At 36.9% G+C, this 16,561-nt stretch overlaps 1 protein-coding gene and 1 non-coding gene across 4 annotated transcripts in view; both read right to left on the reverse strand.

The window, feature by feature from the left end:
- LOC121730124 (cell wall protein DAN4-like) overlaps positions 1–16,561 on the reverse strand; it is a 57,281-nt gene that overhangs the window by 5,438 nt on the left and 35,282 nt on the right. For 2 of the 3 annotated variants that reach the window (XM_042118999.1, XM_042118998.1), the window contains exons 3-5: positions 3,565–3,739; positions 3,098–3,332; positions 334–3,008 (exon numbers count right to left, since the gene is read on the reverse strand). In XM_042118999.1, coding sequence (XP_041974933.1) covers positions 334–3,008; positions 3,098–3,332; positions 3,565–3,739 — 3,085 coding nt within the window. Of the gene's footprint in view, positions 1–333; positions 3,009–3,097; positions 3,333–3,559; positions 3,740–16,561 lie in introns of those variants that run through there. The other variant, XM_042119000.1, reaches the window with a different exon arrangement.
- Positions 7,251–7,322, reverse strand: Trnaq-cug. The gene has a single exon. It is a non-coding gene; the product is annotated as a tRNA-Gln (tRNA).

Here is a 16,561-nt window from a genome sequence, read left to right on the forward strand (position 1 = left end):
GTCAATAAACTTGTGTAGTTGTGTACATTTCAAAAATACTTTTTGAGCTTCTGCTTGCTCATGAGAAGATGAAAATAAGTAAGGTAGAAATTAAGCTGTCAATCGCGATAAATCATTGTTCATTACAAAGGGGTATGAATTAAGTTCCGAAAATCCGGCGAGAGTAATCAAGTATGCTGTCATTGAAAATTAAAATTAATGAGTAACGAGAGATATTGTACAGTACAAAATTGGACATTCATATTGTATTTCCAAATTTTAAACTACAACCTATGGACTTTATAAGTCGTGGACAGTGACCTACTTATTACGAGTATACTAAAGATTCCTTACCTTTTTCTGATTCTACGATAATATATTTTTCGGTTGTTAGTTTCAATACTGCAGGTTTTTCGTAAGTTTTTTCTGGCTTACTAATACTTTTGGTGTCGTCTTTTGATCCATGAATTTTGTTGTATGTTTTAGTCAATATTTTAAAGCCCGCTTGGTTTAACGTGTAACTAGACGGTATTGCCTTGGTCGATATTACCTCTCCTGGTGCCCGAAATAAACTAGAGTTATAGGAGTCGGATATGGTAGCAAGATTAGCGAGTTGTTTAAGCTTATCTATAGTCAAAGAACTTGATTGGTTTACAGGAATTTCGAGTACAACGTCTGGTTCTAAAGCAAGTTCGTAAGCAGGGAGGGGTTCAGTTTTGTTAGCTTTTTTACTACTTACACTACCTGTTACATGATAGGCCACTCTGTATGTACCTTCTGGTATGTTGGTTTTATTGTGCTTTATCATAACATTAACCAAGTTACTAGCTGCAGCTTGATCAAATAAATGATCACTTGACTTTGGCAATCTGTTTCCGCTTGGGTATGTTCCAGGTCTTATTTTATTATTGCTTCGAAAAAACGCACTTTCTTTAGTTTCTGAAGAATTACTTACAGTTTTATCTAATTCAAGTACACTAGATTGTTTATTGATTTGTGTATTATTTTGAGAATGTGACATTGGTTTTAAAGTGTCTTTTGTTACCAAAGCCTCTATTTTAGGCTTAGGTCGTAAGGGGCGATTCCAGCCAACGTTAGATTTAGCAGGCATTAGCGTTATAATGCGTGGTGTTGTGGTTTCAAGCTCTTCATCAGAAACTACTTCTACTGATCCTCTCATTTCAGTATTCAATCTTTCGTTTTCTATTTCCTCAGGAATATGTTCTTTTTCTGTAGGTTTGCTGCTAGTTACTTCGACGGGATCTTCTGAATGATGGTTAATGATGTCTGTTAAGTTCTTTATGATAGAAATCTTATTTGTAAACTTTGGTGTGGTATTAGGAGTCATTGCATCATTTTTCGTTATTATCGCTTGTAGTGTGTCATTGTAGTACTTTTGTGGAGATATCTTACTAGCCGACTCGTTGTTGTTTGTAGATGTATTGACTAATTCCCAAGTATGGATTGGCGCACCCGTAGTAGGAATTATTGAAACCTTGTTATTTGGACGTTTAGTGGTACTTTCTTTTTTGGGTTCATTGGTTGTAACATGTTTTGTAGTGCTGGAAAGTGCTTTGGGTGTAGATGGAGTCGCGGTAATTGTATCTGTTGGTACTAGTCCTTCCATCGCAGTGGTAACGTTTGTAACAAAACTGGTGCTATTATGCTTTTTCAAGATAGATATACCATCGACAGATACTTTTTCAGTATTATTATCTGGTTGATCGTATTGAATAACATTTATTGTAACTGAGGTTGTTTTATCCTTTGGGGGCCTTTCCATAGGTTTACCATCGTTAAAATCATCATCAGGGATGTCATCAGGCGCAACTTCAACCACACTGCTTATTTTATCAACTGGTAGAGGGTGTGGCTTGGGGTAATTAGAGCCCAAGGTTTCCATACCTCTAACAGGAGGAGCGAATGTCGGTAAAGTGAAACTAGTATATACTGGACTTGGGACATACACCTCAGCAGCTAAATGTGGATCCACGTTATAAATACCAACCGGTTTTGGTGAAATCTGTTCTTTTTGTTTATCTGAATCATCTGGCGTTAATAAACTGTCTAACAGGGTAATGTCATCAACAACTTCGGCTACCCCTATTCTATCTTTAGCACTTTGATCTTCTTGTAGAGGCTTCTGAGTAAAATCTATGGGAGCAGTTGAAGTTTTACTCGTTGTTTCATAGTAAGGCCGAGTTATAGGACGCCATGGTTCGTTATCTATTACATGGGGCACCGTAAATAGAGTATCGATTTTTGGTAAATCTTTATCATGATTTTCATTTGTTAGCAAATCAAGTAAAATTTGGGAAACATTTTGCGTAGTACTCGTGACAGTAGTGGTTGACGGGCTCGTAGTGGTTGTACTTGTAGTAGAAGTTTCTTTCGATGTTGACGATATTGGTTTCCGCGTACTTCTCTCATTCTGCTTATTTACTTCAATTTCGGTTTTTGATTTGATACTTAGTGATGACTTTATAGTGAACGGTCGATTTTTCAGTGTAGTAGATGGAACGCTCTTTGTAGTGGAAGTTCGTGTGGTCTTCGTAGTTGGCGATTTCGTCGTCGTACTAGTCTTTGGTGGATAGGAATGTTTATGAACATTCTTTTCTTCGTGAGCGGCACCGGGACTGTGTTTGTTCTCTGTTATATCAGCTTCCGTTTTAGTTATTTGGAACGAGCCCTGAACTACCGGTATATTTTCAGTGTCGATAACTGGCTCGTCCGGGTCATCGTGTTTCTGGGCCGGGTTTGGTTTGATTGTAGTTTTCCTTACGACCCCAGTTCTACTAGGCGAACTTTTATTATTTTGCGGTGTTAGGCTCTTTGGGCTGTTATTCGAATGTGAAACAGTTTCATTCATAGCCTCTTTGACGTACTGTTCAGAATGATACGTATGCTCCAAGTCTCTCTTTATTGTAATGCTAGATGTGTCTATTTTAATTTGTCCAAAAGCTGGATTTTTTGAGGATAAATCTTGAACTAGAATATTTTTTAAACTTTCTTCTATATTCGTTACAGTGCTGAAAAATACAACATGTAATTTAAGTTAATTTACTATCATATATTACATTATTATCCAAATCATAGTTATAAAAACGTAAAAACATACCTAGGTATTTTTCTCCTATCCAGGTATAATCTAAAGTGAACATCTAATCGTCTATCACCGAAGCCGGTGACGACGGCCCCAGCGAAGGCGGGCCTCAGGATGGAGGGGATGGAGTATACTTGTCTGAGAGAGGAGCTATACCGCCTGGCCCGCTCCCGCCACGCCGGACTTCCCGGAGCCCCGCCATAGACATCGCCTCGAGTCACTCGAAACGTGCCCTCGAACGCCATTATAGCTGAAAAGATTATTATCTTATTATGCCTAAATCAGCAGCTTTTCAATTACCAGCAAAATGATTTTCAATTAATAATTTAGACAAAAACATGAATAAATTATACGTAAGAAGCCATGATATTATAATCCTTTTTAGTTGCACAACTAAAAATTATGTTTAGTTTAAAATAATTAAGACTACTCCTCAATCACGTCGTTGCATCGATTTGACATAACATAAAATTTAACCTTACGTTGTCCATTATCTGGCCTCAGGGCTCCCATGTAGAAGGCGAGGGCGGCCACCGCCAGCACCGCGACTGCCGCCAGCAGGGCTCCTCCCACCAGCGCGGCCGAACATAGTCCCCCGCTCCTGCTGCTGCTGCTGGACGTGCGAGGGTACCCGCTCCCGGCGAAACGGTATTCGCTCTGGAAAGAAAAGAGTTCTCTATAAGCTACTTTATCTTAAGCATAACTTGTTACATATTATGTAGGTATGTACCATCAGAGAAGTTAATTCATAGGCAGGTCAGGTGGACTTATGCAATTTGGTCGTTTTACGTCAAACCCAGTCGACAGTATCACGATTAACGTTGAATTGACATAATTTGACCTAATGACATAGGTCCGCCTATGAACCAATTTCTTCGTTGGTACCATCAGAGAAATTGATTCATAGCCAGTTTTTCGGTTGGGCTAGTTAATGTTGTCAAGTCTCTTTCGGCCGAACATAACTCGATCAAATAATGTTGGACGGCCATTAGTCGGTGATTACATTTATCTGATAGTATATTTAATGTTTTCTACAACTCTTGACTCATAAGTCATAACTCATAAACGCAAGATTTAGGATGATTATAATATTCATAGTCGGGTAATCATAAAAATAATGGTTTCGTCATAACTCCCTGGCTCCACTTAGTGTCGTGTTCCTAATTCCCCACCCAAAACTTTAAATATCTCAAAAATGTCGTTTAGCGAATCGCAAAATAATAAACAGAAATGATGGCTTGTTGTTTGTCGAGCGATTATCGTGCCAATGTCGGCGGGTCGGTGGGAACAGGCATGACCATTGTGTTTGGGAAACGCCGACGGTGGGCCATATTTCCCGCCCGAATCGCCTCTCATCGCGCTGTCACTGTCATTAACTCGACTCAATCGAGGTCGGAGTTGTTGACGAGTTTGTAGCGACTAGTTTTGCAGATTGAGGCCCACTCACGGCACTACGTTAAAATTGACCCTGGGTTAAATATTATGTTATCTTTCCCGTTCTTCATAAGGAATAAGAGATAAGATGAGAGAAACCAGATTTGTGGTAGTGTGCCTTAGTACTTCTAATAAGGGTTTTGCATGCTTCTTATTTAAGTACTTCTCTTTAAGTGTACGGACGCGAAGATTAAATCATAATTTATTTTTACATTTTAGACGCTAACTGTTCCCTCCCTCCTATCACTAGAGTCTAGATTCGATTCAAGATTAGAGTACAGTTAAAAGCGCATTTTAAAATTCCGTGGGAATGTTTTGGATCTGTGTTAAAATATTGTAACGTAGCATAAGCATCATAAATTCATAATATAATCTCTATTTAACTGCAAAATTAAGGATTTCTTCTTGAGGAAAGTTACTCAAGAATAATTATTTAAGAGTTTGTTAATTGCAACGAATGCGAGATACACGATTCAAATATTTTGTTTTTAGTCAGGAATCCTCCGCGAATGTCTCAAAAGAATTCTTTTTTTAATACAAATTATGTAACATGGCATCATAATCGGCAGGTCCGAATGGGCAATGGGCATACTCCAAATATTTGAGTCAGCGCTACCTTTTACAACAAAGCCGTGATTGCGGGGGCAAATATTTCTCGTGGTCTTTTTTCGAAAAAAAAACACTTACCCAGGAGCGCCGATCATTATGAGAAGTTTAGAATTTTTGTGTCATCCCAAAATGACCCATATCGAACCAGCGGCGTCTTCATAATCGAAATTTACCAATTAAACAATTTAACGTCCTAAGTCCTAACCTAGAAATTATATCCATGGTTTAATATTATTTACAATTGCTATTTATTTATAAATTCGCGAAACGTAAATTAGAGTAAGTTGGAGCTAAATTGACAACATTTCAAAATTTTTAAGCCTTAAAATAAAAAATACCGTTTCTTTAGTTTCTTCTCTTGATATCAAAAAAATATTCAATTTTTTTTTATATTGCTTATTTACTGAGAAAATAAAGAAAAACTGAAAAATACGCTGTGACGTCATACTTACGGCATAATATCATACAGTTTATTTGCCTGGTGTAAAATAGTTTTAAAAATACAACATGAAGCATAAAAACAAAAACGTCAATGTCAACCACCTGTCAACACTGACATTTCTAAAAAATAACATTACCTCATTGGTTACCTATCCTCCAGGTTGACGATGACATTGACAGACGTCATAATAAACGTAACAAACTTACATTGACAGATTTTTTCTTTTGTTAAAGTGTAATAGAATTAACCGTTCAGACGTAAGTATGACGTCACTTGGCGCTTACGTCTCTTTAGAATACGAAGGATTAAAATCTATTTTTTAGGTATCATAAAAACATAATTTTAAAAAAGCAAGAAACACGTGTCGCCTTATTTTAAGTCTTCTTTCATATAAAATAATAAAAAAGCCATGTTAAAATTTTGAAATGTTGTCAATTATACAGCCTTAGACTGGTTTTACAGTGACGCGTACGGCGTACCGTCCGCGCGAGTATTAAGCGCGGCCAGCAAGCACGCGGATGACCCGCTCGAAACTATAAAACGAGTTCAGTGCCACTCGATTTGCCACCTCGTGGCTCGTACAGTCGCAATGAGAAAACCGCGGCCGAAACACCGTCCACGCGGGCCATCCGCGCGTTTTGTTTTACGTAACGATCTAGGCACCCAAAGCTCATGGATCGCGACGCTTACCAACCGCGCTGGCAGACGCGTCACTGTAAAACCAGCCTTACTTATTACCCTAATTTTGTCCTCAGTCCTCCCATTTAAAATTGGAACTGTTGCATTTTTGGAACGTGATACTGATATTGATAACCACAAATAAAACAGTCATCACCTCACGACTATAACATTCTTTCTACTAATAGAATCTTACATTAGCAAATGATCATCATTCATCTACAAATTTTTCGAATAAGCACTCTTTTTAGGGTTCCGTACCCAAAGGGTAAAAACGGGACCCTATTACTAAGACTTCGTTGTCTGTCCGTCTGGCCGTCTGTCCGTCTGCCTGTCTGTATGTCTCCAAGCTGTAACTCAAGAAAGGCAATGCTAGAGAGTTGAAATTTTCACAGATTATGTACCTATGCCGCTATAAAAACAAATTAAAATTAAACAGCGAACGTGATTTTTTGGCTTTTTTTGCACTAAAGTCTATATCAATAATGGCAAAATGGTAGGTACTTGATTTTTTCTCAAAGTCCTTAGTTATATGTGTACTTTAATATTTCACTAGCTATTTGACCGAGCTTTGCTCGGTATTAGATAAAACACGAATAAAATGACATTTTCTAAAAATGATTCCTAGCTAGATCGATATATCGCCCCCGAAACCCCCTATATACTTAATTTCATGAAAATCGTTGGAGCCGATTCCGAGATTCCAATACATATACCTACAAGAATTGCTCGTTTAAAGATATAAGATAATAATATTAAAATAAAATAAAAAAATAAGGGGGGGCTCCCATACAAAAAACACAATTTTGGGCCTGATTTTGCTCTATATTGGTACGGAACCCTTCGCGCGCGAGTCTGACTAGCACAAAAGTTTTTTCAGTTGACTGAAATAAAGCATTTTTCCTGCTTAAGTACATACGTAAAAATGTTCTAAGATTTACCGCTTGATATAACGCAAATTAATTAAAAATTAAACTTTCACATTCGAAAATTGAACAAAAAGACAGGTCCCACCGAGATTTGAACTCGGATCGCTGGATTCAGAGTCCAGAGTGCTAACCATTACACCATGGGACCGCTGCGCGTATTGTGCCAAATCATAACTCAGTCTCCGAACAAAATAACATAATTTCGCATAACAGTACTTCAATAATAAATTAATTATAATAAATAAGGTGTTAACAAGTATGTTTACCAGAAAAACTGGTTTTCTTTATTAGATAAAGTGTTTTAAATCATTAATCCGGTTACCACAAAACCTACGTAAAAACCTCTGGTAAAAACTAAAATAAAAGGAAGCTTTTCAACGTATTTATTGTAATAAATTTTCTAAAATATCGTATTATGAATATACGAGTATGTACGACATAAGAATATGTATTCTGTATTTGTATCTAAGTCTGTAAGTACCTACACTTGGAATTAGTAACCAAATTTCTAATTACTAGATTCAAATTGAGTTCAGATGTTAACGACGTTTTAATATTAAATGAAACTGCACTGCGGACTGCGACCTGCGACCTATTAGCAGTACAAAGCGTGTTACTTATTGATTATAAACTAATTGCCAATTAATTACAGGCATCTATAACATAAGCTGGTTTACAAGCACAGAAGCTTCAAAACCTTTTTAAATATAACTATTTCTTTCCAGACAGCATTTCATTATAATATTATAACTATCGATTAATATACATTATTTATAACGTTTACAGTACGTGTACAATATATTTTTATTGCATTAAAATAACACAAAAAGGAAGCCTTTTGAATATTTTGGAATAGCTCTACCATTTTCAAAACACAAAAGTTTTAGTCTAAGTTGCATTTAAAGCATTGCAACTTAGACAATAAAGACAAAATATTTTTTACGATAGTGTAATATTAGAATAATATTATTATTTTAGTAAATGGCCTAACAGAATAATATTATTTTGCAACGCCGTACAACGATATTTAAATATTTTGCTAAGCCGCTATGCTGTATCATCCTCAGAGATATAAGAATAATTAATAATTATGCTTACTTGTTTTACCATCAATTACATAAAATAATTAATCTGCCAGACAAAAATCATTATTTCACGCCTGTTAAGTTAAATAATAGTTACCGCGAACCCAACCTAACTACGAGTAATTAGTTATTACTCACAGGCGTAAAGAGTAGACCTTGTGCAGAGACCTCCCAGCTCGTGATCTCTCATCTCGTGTTCGATGACCGAGACACAGCCTCTGCCCTTCTTCAGGACTACTCTGTTAAATCTTGAAAATGATACTACACTTCCTAGTGACTGTCGACATGGTGATAATAATATAATAATAATAATAATATCTATGGACGCTTCACACCACGTCAGTCTGGCCCCGTGCTAAGTACCTGAAGGGCTTGTGTTACAGGTACCAGACAACGGAAATATATTTAATACTTTTATACTATACATATATTTAAGATTTTTATTATATGATACACATATTTAATACACATCCATGACCCAGGAACTTTGAAAACTTTTTGTTCCGTCGGCGGGAATCGAACCCACGACCCCCGGCTTGAGCTACCAACGCGCTCACCACTGAGCCACAGAGGTCGTCTCGTGGTGATATCTTAAACCCACTAACACTCACACTCCCAAAGTGTATTCTTTAGAAGTATGACTATGCAAAAGGCTCCTGAATGAACATGAACATAAAATCGTCACTTTAAGCACGAAAAGGTTACAGTCAGTTTGAAAGACAGATATACGTATTTGTAAAATTTAAGCGGATGCCAATAAATTCGAGATCATCATTAAAATATTTATTTCATTCCTTCCGACGAGGTATCCTAATTTTAATCTTTTCTTCACTAAAATCAGAGCTTTTTAGCGTAACGTTCTTCCCATGCTACCGCTCAGCAAACTTAATAGACACCTTGTAATCGGGGGTACATAATGTAATAACAATAATTATGTAACAAGTGGAAGATGCTGCTGCCTGCTAGTGAAGGCTGTGGGGTCACGGTGACCGTAATTGTTTGACGGTAACTAACACGTTAGTATTTAATTATTTGCTACCATCACGACTGTTGATACGAGTTAAAATCTTAGCTAGAAATAACTAATTAACTTACCCGGCAAATGTTGTTTTGCCATTTATGTCAGTTATTCATTATGCATATGATCTGATAAAGATTTAATCACCTTATTTAGGTGAAAAAACGCTTAAAAATCTTTTTAAAAACACAATATAGGGGCTGCGGTGAGCGACTTTGTTTTATACTGTACAACAACCAATTACCAAAGATTACTAAATATTTACTGATTAACACTCACGATTATTATACCAACAGGAAGTAGACCAAAGAATTGAGAAGGCATGGAAAAGCTTTTGGTCTATGAAAGAACTAATGAAAGGGTCCTTCCACTTTGCCTAAAACGTAAACTCGTCGTGAAATGTGCATCCTACCTATCTTAACTCACGGTGCTCTTTGACTGATTTACAGAAGTCCCGGCTCGGAGTTTGTCAAAGAGCTATATGGATCGCAGCATTTTAGGCGTCAAAAGGATTGACCGTATTCGAAACACCGCTCTGCGCTCCAAGACAGGAATAAGGGATGTGGGTAGAAAAGCTGCTGGACTAAAGTGGAGCTGGGCAGGGCACGTTGCCCGCATGCACCCGGACAGATGGGCGCGTCTAGTTACAGAGTGGCTACCGAAAGGTCGGCGAAACAGGGGCAGACCTAAGAAAAGGTGGCGCGACGAACTAGACGCTGTTTATAAAGCAGCAAGAAAGAGGAGAGGCATTTGCCCAGCAGTGGGACACAAACGGCTAATTAGAATAGAATGGTTATTTTTTTTCTGAAATAAGGGGGCAAACGAGCAAACGGGTCACCTGATGGAAAGCAACTTCCGTCGCCCATGGACACTCGCAGCATCAGAAGAGCTGCATGTGCGTTGCCGGCCTTTTAAGAGGAAATAGGGTAATAAGGGAGGGTAGGGAAGGGAAGGGAATAGGGGAGGGTAGGAAAGGGAATAGGGTAGGGGATTGGGCCTCCGGTAAACTCACTCACTCGGCGAAACACAGCGCAAGCGCTGTTTCACGCCGGTTTTCTGTGAGAACGTGGTATTTATCCGGTCGAGCCGGCCCATTCGTGCCGAAGCATGGCTCTCCCACGTATAAATTTAAAATTATACTACGTATTTAATGATCATGTGTTAATATAGTCTAGGAAAAACATTTCCAAAACGGTAGAGTCAGCTAAAGTTTTTGCTGAGTGTACGAAAACTATTGTGAGTCTGTTTGCGGAAATGCTAGATTACTATTTAATTTCAAACACAATGGAGATTATGCAAAAGTAATGATAAATAATCTACATCGTCATAACTTTTTGTACGTTTAGAAACAAAGAGCAATCTCGAGTAAGAACTCTACGTGATTCAGACATCGAATGTGTATCATTATTCGTTTATTTATTTAACTATGATTATATACAGGGTGTAACAAAAATAAGTGATAATACTTTAGGGTTTGTACGTATTCCTTGTAAAGAGTTGACTGTGAAAGTAGCAGCGCTGAAAGACCAAAATTTTTTTTCACTTTTGTTTGGGGAAACTCGTGACGCTCGGGCCCTTGCCCGTATAAAAGTGAAAAAAAAAAATTCGTCTTTCAGCGCTGCTACTTCCACAATGAACTCTCTACAAGGAACCCTAAAGTATTATCACTTATATTTGTTACACACTGTAGAGAATATAATGTTTAAACTTTTTTATACTACAATTACTATATGTTGTATCTTACACAAACATACAAATTGTATAACTTGTAAAAACAAAACTGTTTCCTGTAGGAAAGGAAATTAATGTGTAACGACCTTAATATACTTAGTACATTAGGCAGAGAACAGAAATTGATGTACACAAAAATATTATTGTGTGCACAAAATTTCTGTAATTATTTTTTTAAGCCGTGTAAAATTGAATTTATATATCATCGAAATGAATATATTTTTTCTAAAAAGTGCTTACAATATATTTTTTAAAGATAAATTACGATTTTTTATGGTTATTTCCCACGCCACATACTAATAAGATCTTTATATATTAAATGGACTAGTCACTAGTAGATTAATTTTTTTGTTTCTGTTTCAACAGAACTTTGATCTAATAAGATAAGATCTTCGTCATAAAAAATAGCAACACCTGACTTCGATTAATCACCTATCAATATTTTAAAAGTAGGTAGGTATCTACTAACGATGTGTATACTGAGTTACTTATCAAAAGTACTTTATTTATGAAAATTTATACAGGTTGTTAGGGTTGACACCGTTATCCTTAAAACCATGAAATGAGCTCGTCAAAATGAACAACTTTTTCTATGAGAACAATGCTGGGAGCTCAAAAAAATCCGTCTATCCGTCGTCCCTAACACCCAGTATTTACGGCTACCTTTGGGTTGCCTATCAATAAATAAATTCCAAAATTTCATTTTTATATTTGTCGCAGTCCACTGGCTAAAATAGCCGGTCAATCAAACAGCCCTTTGACTGAACAACGCCATTCAATCACACGGCTATACGTCGTTTAGCCGACTTGTTGATTGCAATGTTCAACACTACAGCTAGACGACGCTTAACTAACTGGTTAAATGGCAAATTAACTAAGGTGACCATTACTTTAGGGATATTATTACACAAGTGCAATGATAACAAGCAGAATAAATTGTATTCTAACTCATTTTAAACACAATTGCAATAAATACCTTGATGATGCATTTCATAATCCCGTAATTTCTCCACGAATATTTGTTTAAATTTTGATTCACTCGTATGTGCCCCCATAATTTCTGTCACTTTTATAACACTTTTAACGTATACTTACGAAAAATTTCATAATACAATCACAAAACACCGGCTAGTTGACGCCATATTGTAAACAAAACGCACCTAGCGTCGCGGTGGTGAGCGCTGAACTAATTCAATCAAACGGCTGCTTTTGGATCAGCTGTAGTGTTGAACGTTTTGAGCGACTGAGATATTCAATGAAAAAGCTAGACGTGTGATTGAATGGCGTTGTTCAGTCAAATTGCTAGCTGTTTGATTGAACGGCTATTTTAACAAGTTGACTGCGACATATTCATAGCTTTATAATTTAAATCAATTACTTAAAATTCAAAAAATTCGCTACTGTGACACGTTATAACTTTGTACTTATAAGCAATAATGTATTTTTAATTATTAAACAAAACTACTACACACATGGGCTACCTGGGTACGCCTATGCTGATACTAAACTATTAGTTAATTTACTCAACAATATTTCAGAAGTCACAGACAAGGTCGAGCGCAGAAGCTAGTTACTCCGACGTAACGACGTCTGTGAACTTAACCAAGGTTAATGTCAATATCAGAGCTGAGCTGTAATGTTTTTGCTCTCGTGGGACGTTACATTTGTTGTAACGAGGCCGTTTTTTGCTCACATTGCTCAATTGAGCTTAATACAGGTGACATCAGCGAGCTTTTGTTCACTTGTTGGAGTGGATATGATTTTTGACAGTTGTAGAGTAAATCAACTATCGATCATACGCCTACACGATTTACATAGTTAGTAATTTTTGTAGGCTTGCCAGTTGCCACGATCAGGGGTGCGATTTTCGAGCCTCGAATGTCGATTCGATCGCAGGCTGTCGCGCACGCACTTGCTGCTTTACCGTGCTGGTACTGTGTAAGTATGTACGTAATAATACTAGTATCGCGCTACTTTACCGTGCGAGTTAGTCAGTCTGTGATCAAAACGACATTCGAGGTTTAAGAATCGGGTTCCATTTGCGAGACCGGTGCGCGATAGACCCTAAAGTATGGAAAATGCACTATGCAGCCCGCCCCACGGTAGCAGCATCAACAAAGTAACAATTAACAGTATACACTATACAGTAATGCATGCCTGTAGCACATAAGATGCTATGCGTGAGTAGTTACATAATATTATTCATGCGAATATCTTGCTCACGCATGCTAAACATTAAAATATCTAGAATCATCATAGAAAAACTAACATCAGTGTTACCGTAACTCATCTATGCAAAAAATGTTCATCTGCAGGAAAATAATTACAATAGATCGGATATGGTGATGGAAGTCCAAGTTCCAACGGTTCTGTGATTGCTGCCCACTCCCCACTCCCTACCCGTAAGCTGTCACTGCGGAGGAATGTGCCATAAAAATCGCTACAGCCGATAATGACGACATTCCGCGATGATGGACTGTTCCAATTATATGGTTCATTTTATTGACAATGCAATAACTGTATGAGTTAATGTGTGCTACGAACAATGCAGCTTCGATATCTCGTCTAGACTTTATTAGAATTTAGTATGGTATTATACAGGGTGTAACAAAAATAAGTGATAATACTTTAGGGTGTGTACGTGTTCCTTGTAGAGAGTTCATTGTGAAAGTAGCAGCGCTGAAAGACCAAAATTGTTTTTTTACTTTTGTATGGGGAAAATCGTGACGCTCGGACCCTTGTCCATACAAAAATGAAAAAAAATCGTCTTTCAGCACTGCTATTTTAACAGTGAACTCTCTACAAGGAACACGTACACACCTTAAAGTATTATCACTTATTTTTGTTACACACTGTATAATCTTGTAGCATATTACACTACATATTACAAATTACAATACCTTACATAATATATTGGGTGGTATTATTGATCTATTGATGAATCACTACCAAATTCCATTGGATTTTTATTTCAAACTGTTCCTATAGCAATCTATACCTATTATAAAGTAAAGAATTAAATATTTAGCAAACATTCATCGTAACATGTAGTAACATTGTACAAATCAATAACTTTCTATAAATAAGTCCAATAACAATAATAAAGCAAAATTATATCATCAATGTGCAGATTTTTATGCTTAAAATTGTTTCGTAGCGGGGTGCTACGCCAACAATAAATAATTATTTAACTTTAGTAGATGATGTCCGCGATAGGTTTATTTCTCAAGGCTCGAAACTTTTCCCGATGATTCCATGTGAAGGACATAGGATACTTTTCATGGTCTACTCTATATGTGTCAAATTTTATCAAAATCGGTCTAATAGTTTCGAATCTTATTTAATTTAATGTAATCAACAATCTTCTATAAGATTATATATATTAATACGTGAGCCAAAAACTTTGTAACCCTTTTCACGGAAAATGGGGAAACGTAGGTGAATGAAATTTTGCACAGTTATAGTTTATATGATGAAAGAGTGCATCGAGCTAATATTATTTTGAAATTATGCTTTTATCCATAGACATAATATAAACAGTATATATTATGTCTATGCTTTTATCATAAATTTTTTAACAAATAAAACATTACACACACTACAACACACACACTAGGAAAAATGACAGATTTTTTAGTGACACGAATTATACTCTTTTGTTTATGGTTGAAGTCTGTTGACAACAAGGTGACAAATTGAAAATGGATTATAGTTTTTTATTGAATCTTAGATACTATAAGACAATGCTTACACGGCCAGTCTGAGATCAGCTGAGTCCCAGAGACAAGAGTTGAAAAAAATATGATAAAGTCAATATTTTTTTAACAAAATATAGGTAGAAATCCTAATGTCGTTGAAACTAAGGTCCAATTTCGACCTTTGGGCGATCTCTAGTCTTTATAAAAATTCAATATAACTATAACACACTTACCTACAATAAGTCTGAACTTGGCTCTGGAAACGTTTAGTGTACGTTATTCATGGTGCGACTGTCGGTTTCTGTGTCACGAATTCGCCATGGGAGCGGCACGTCGCGGATACCAGGGTATCGTGCTGTTGAATATTTAACTGACGCCAGGCTATGGATAAAACAGCACCTATCTAGCTGAGTTATCCAGGTGAACTTTAATCCGTCGTTTTTCTTAGTAATTTAAAAATATCCGTATAATATTAATAACTCCCACACCGGTTTCGGTGACGGTGGCCGGTTTCATTGAAACCAGGCCAGTTATGCAGGAGTAATTTTATAGTGCCCAAGTGTGTGCTCAGTACACAATAGCACTCTCTATTCCTTTTTCTCTCATAAGTCATAACCCAGTGGGACGGAAGACCGACACGACTGGCGAGAGATCAGGCGCAGGACCGACATTTTACATGCCCATCCGACGCATGGTCCATATCACTTGTCAGACAATCAGGTGATCAGCCTGCATTGTCCTAACTAAACTTGGAAATAACATGTTTCCAACGTGGGAATCGAACCCACGACCTTCGAGTCAAGAGCCGCGCTCTTAATCACTGGACCATGGAGGCGTTCGTCAAATATCCGTATTCGCAAATATCCGTAGCCGAATATATAACCTCCTTCTTTTTGGGAGTCGGTTCCGTTCATATATTATACTAGTTGGACCCGCAACTCCGTTGCGCCAAAATACGTTTATCGCGCGGGAACTGTACATTTTTCCGGGATGAAAAGTATCCTATGTCCTTTTCCGGGACTCATAGTATCTCCATGCTCAGCAAAATCGGTTAAGCAGTGTGGGCGTGAAGAGGTAACAGATAGATAAACAGACACACTGTTGCGTTTATAATATTAGTACCTACACGGATATTTAAGTCTTAAACTAAAGATTAAAGTAAGTTTTTACAAAATGGATCAGCTTTCAATACGTCTTTATCACTCAAGTACCTACTCTTTGCAAACTTGTCAAAGAAATATAATAATATATACGAGTATATCTACAGGCGAGCATAATATGATAACCTGCGTGATCCGTCTTTTTGGGAGTCGGTTAAAAACCAGCAACATTGAAAATGATCTTATAGCTTATGTCACCATGCAAATATTTTTATTTTACCTAAGAGAGTTTAATTATACTGTTATGTTACGTGGCTCTCGCAAAATATTGTTCACTTGGACAAATAAGTTCGTTTAAGATCTAAAGAAAAGTAGGAAAAGTCTCCATATTATGAAAGGCGCTGTGCAGATTGATCTTGAACTATCATTTACATTTCCTTGTTACATTCGTAGAATGTTTGTGCTACTTGAGTCTTGAGTCTTGACTTACTAATTAGGATGCTAGATATGCGAGAGTTCGAGTTTCTAGAAATTCCTAGGCTTATTCTGACAAGGTTGACTACTTATGTTTAAAGGTTTGTAATAACGTTAAACATAACTAATCAGTTGCGGTTGGTACCTGATAAGAGTGATAAGTTAAAATGCGTTGTTAGTCTTGTAAAAACTTTAAAAACATACTGAATTATATTATGTGCCACTATAATATTAACGATGGTTACAACATGGTCATTAAAGTTATTACAATAATAAAGCTA

Source organism: Aricia agestis, chromosome 9 (assembly GCF_905147365.1).
Source record: "Aricia agestis chromosome 9, ilAriAges1.1, whole genome shotgun sequence".
NCBI classification, from domain to species: domain Eukaryota; kingdom Metazoa; phylum Arthropoda; class Insecta; order Lepidoptera; family Lycaenidae; genus Aricia; species Aricia agestis.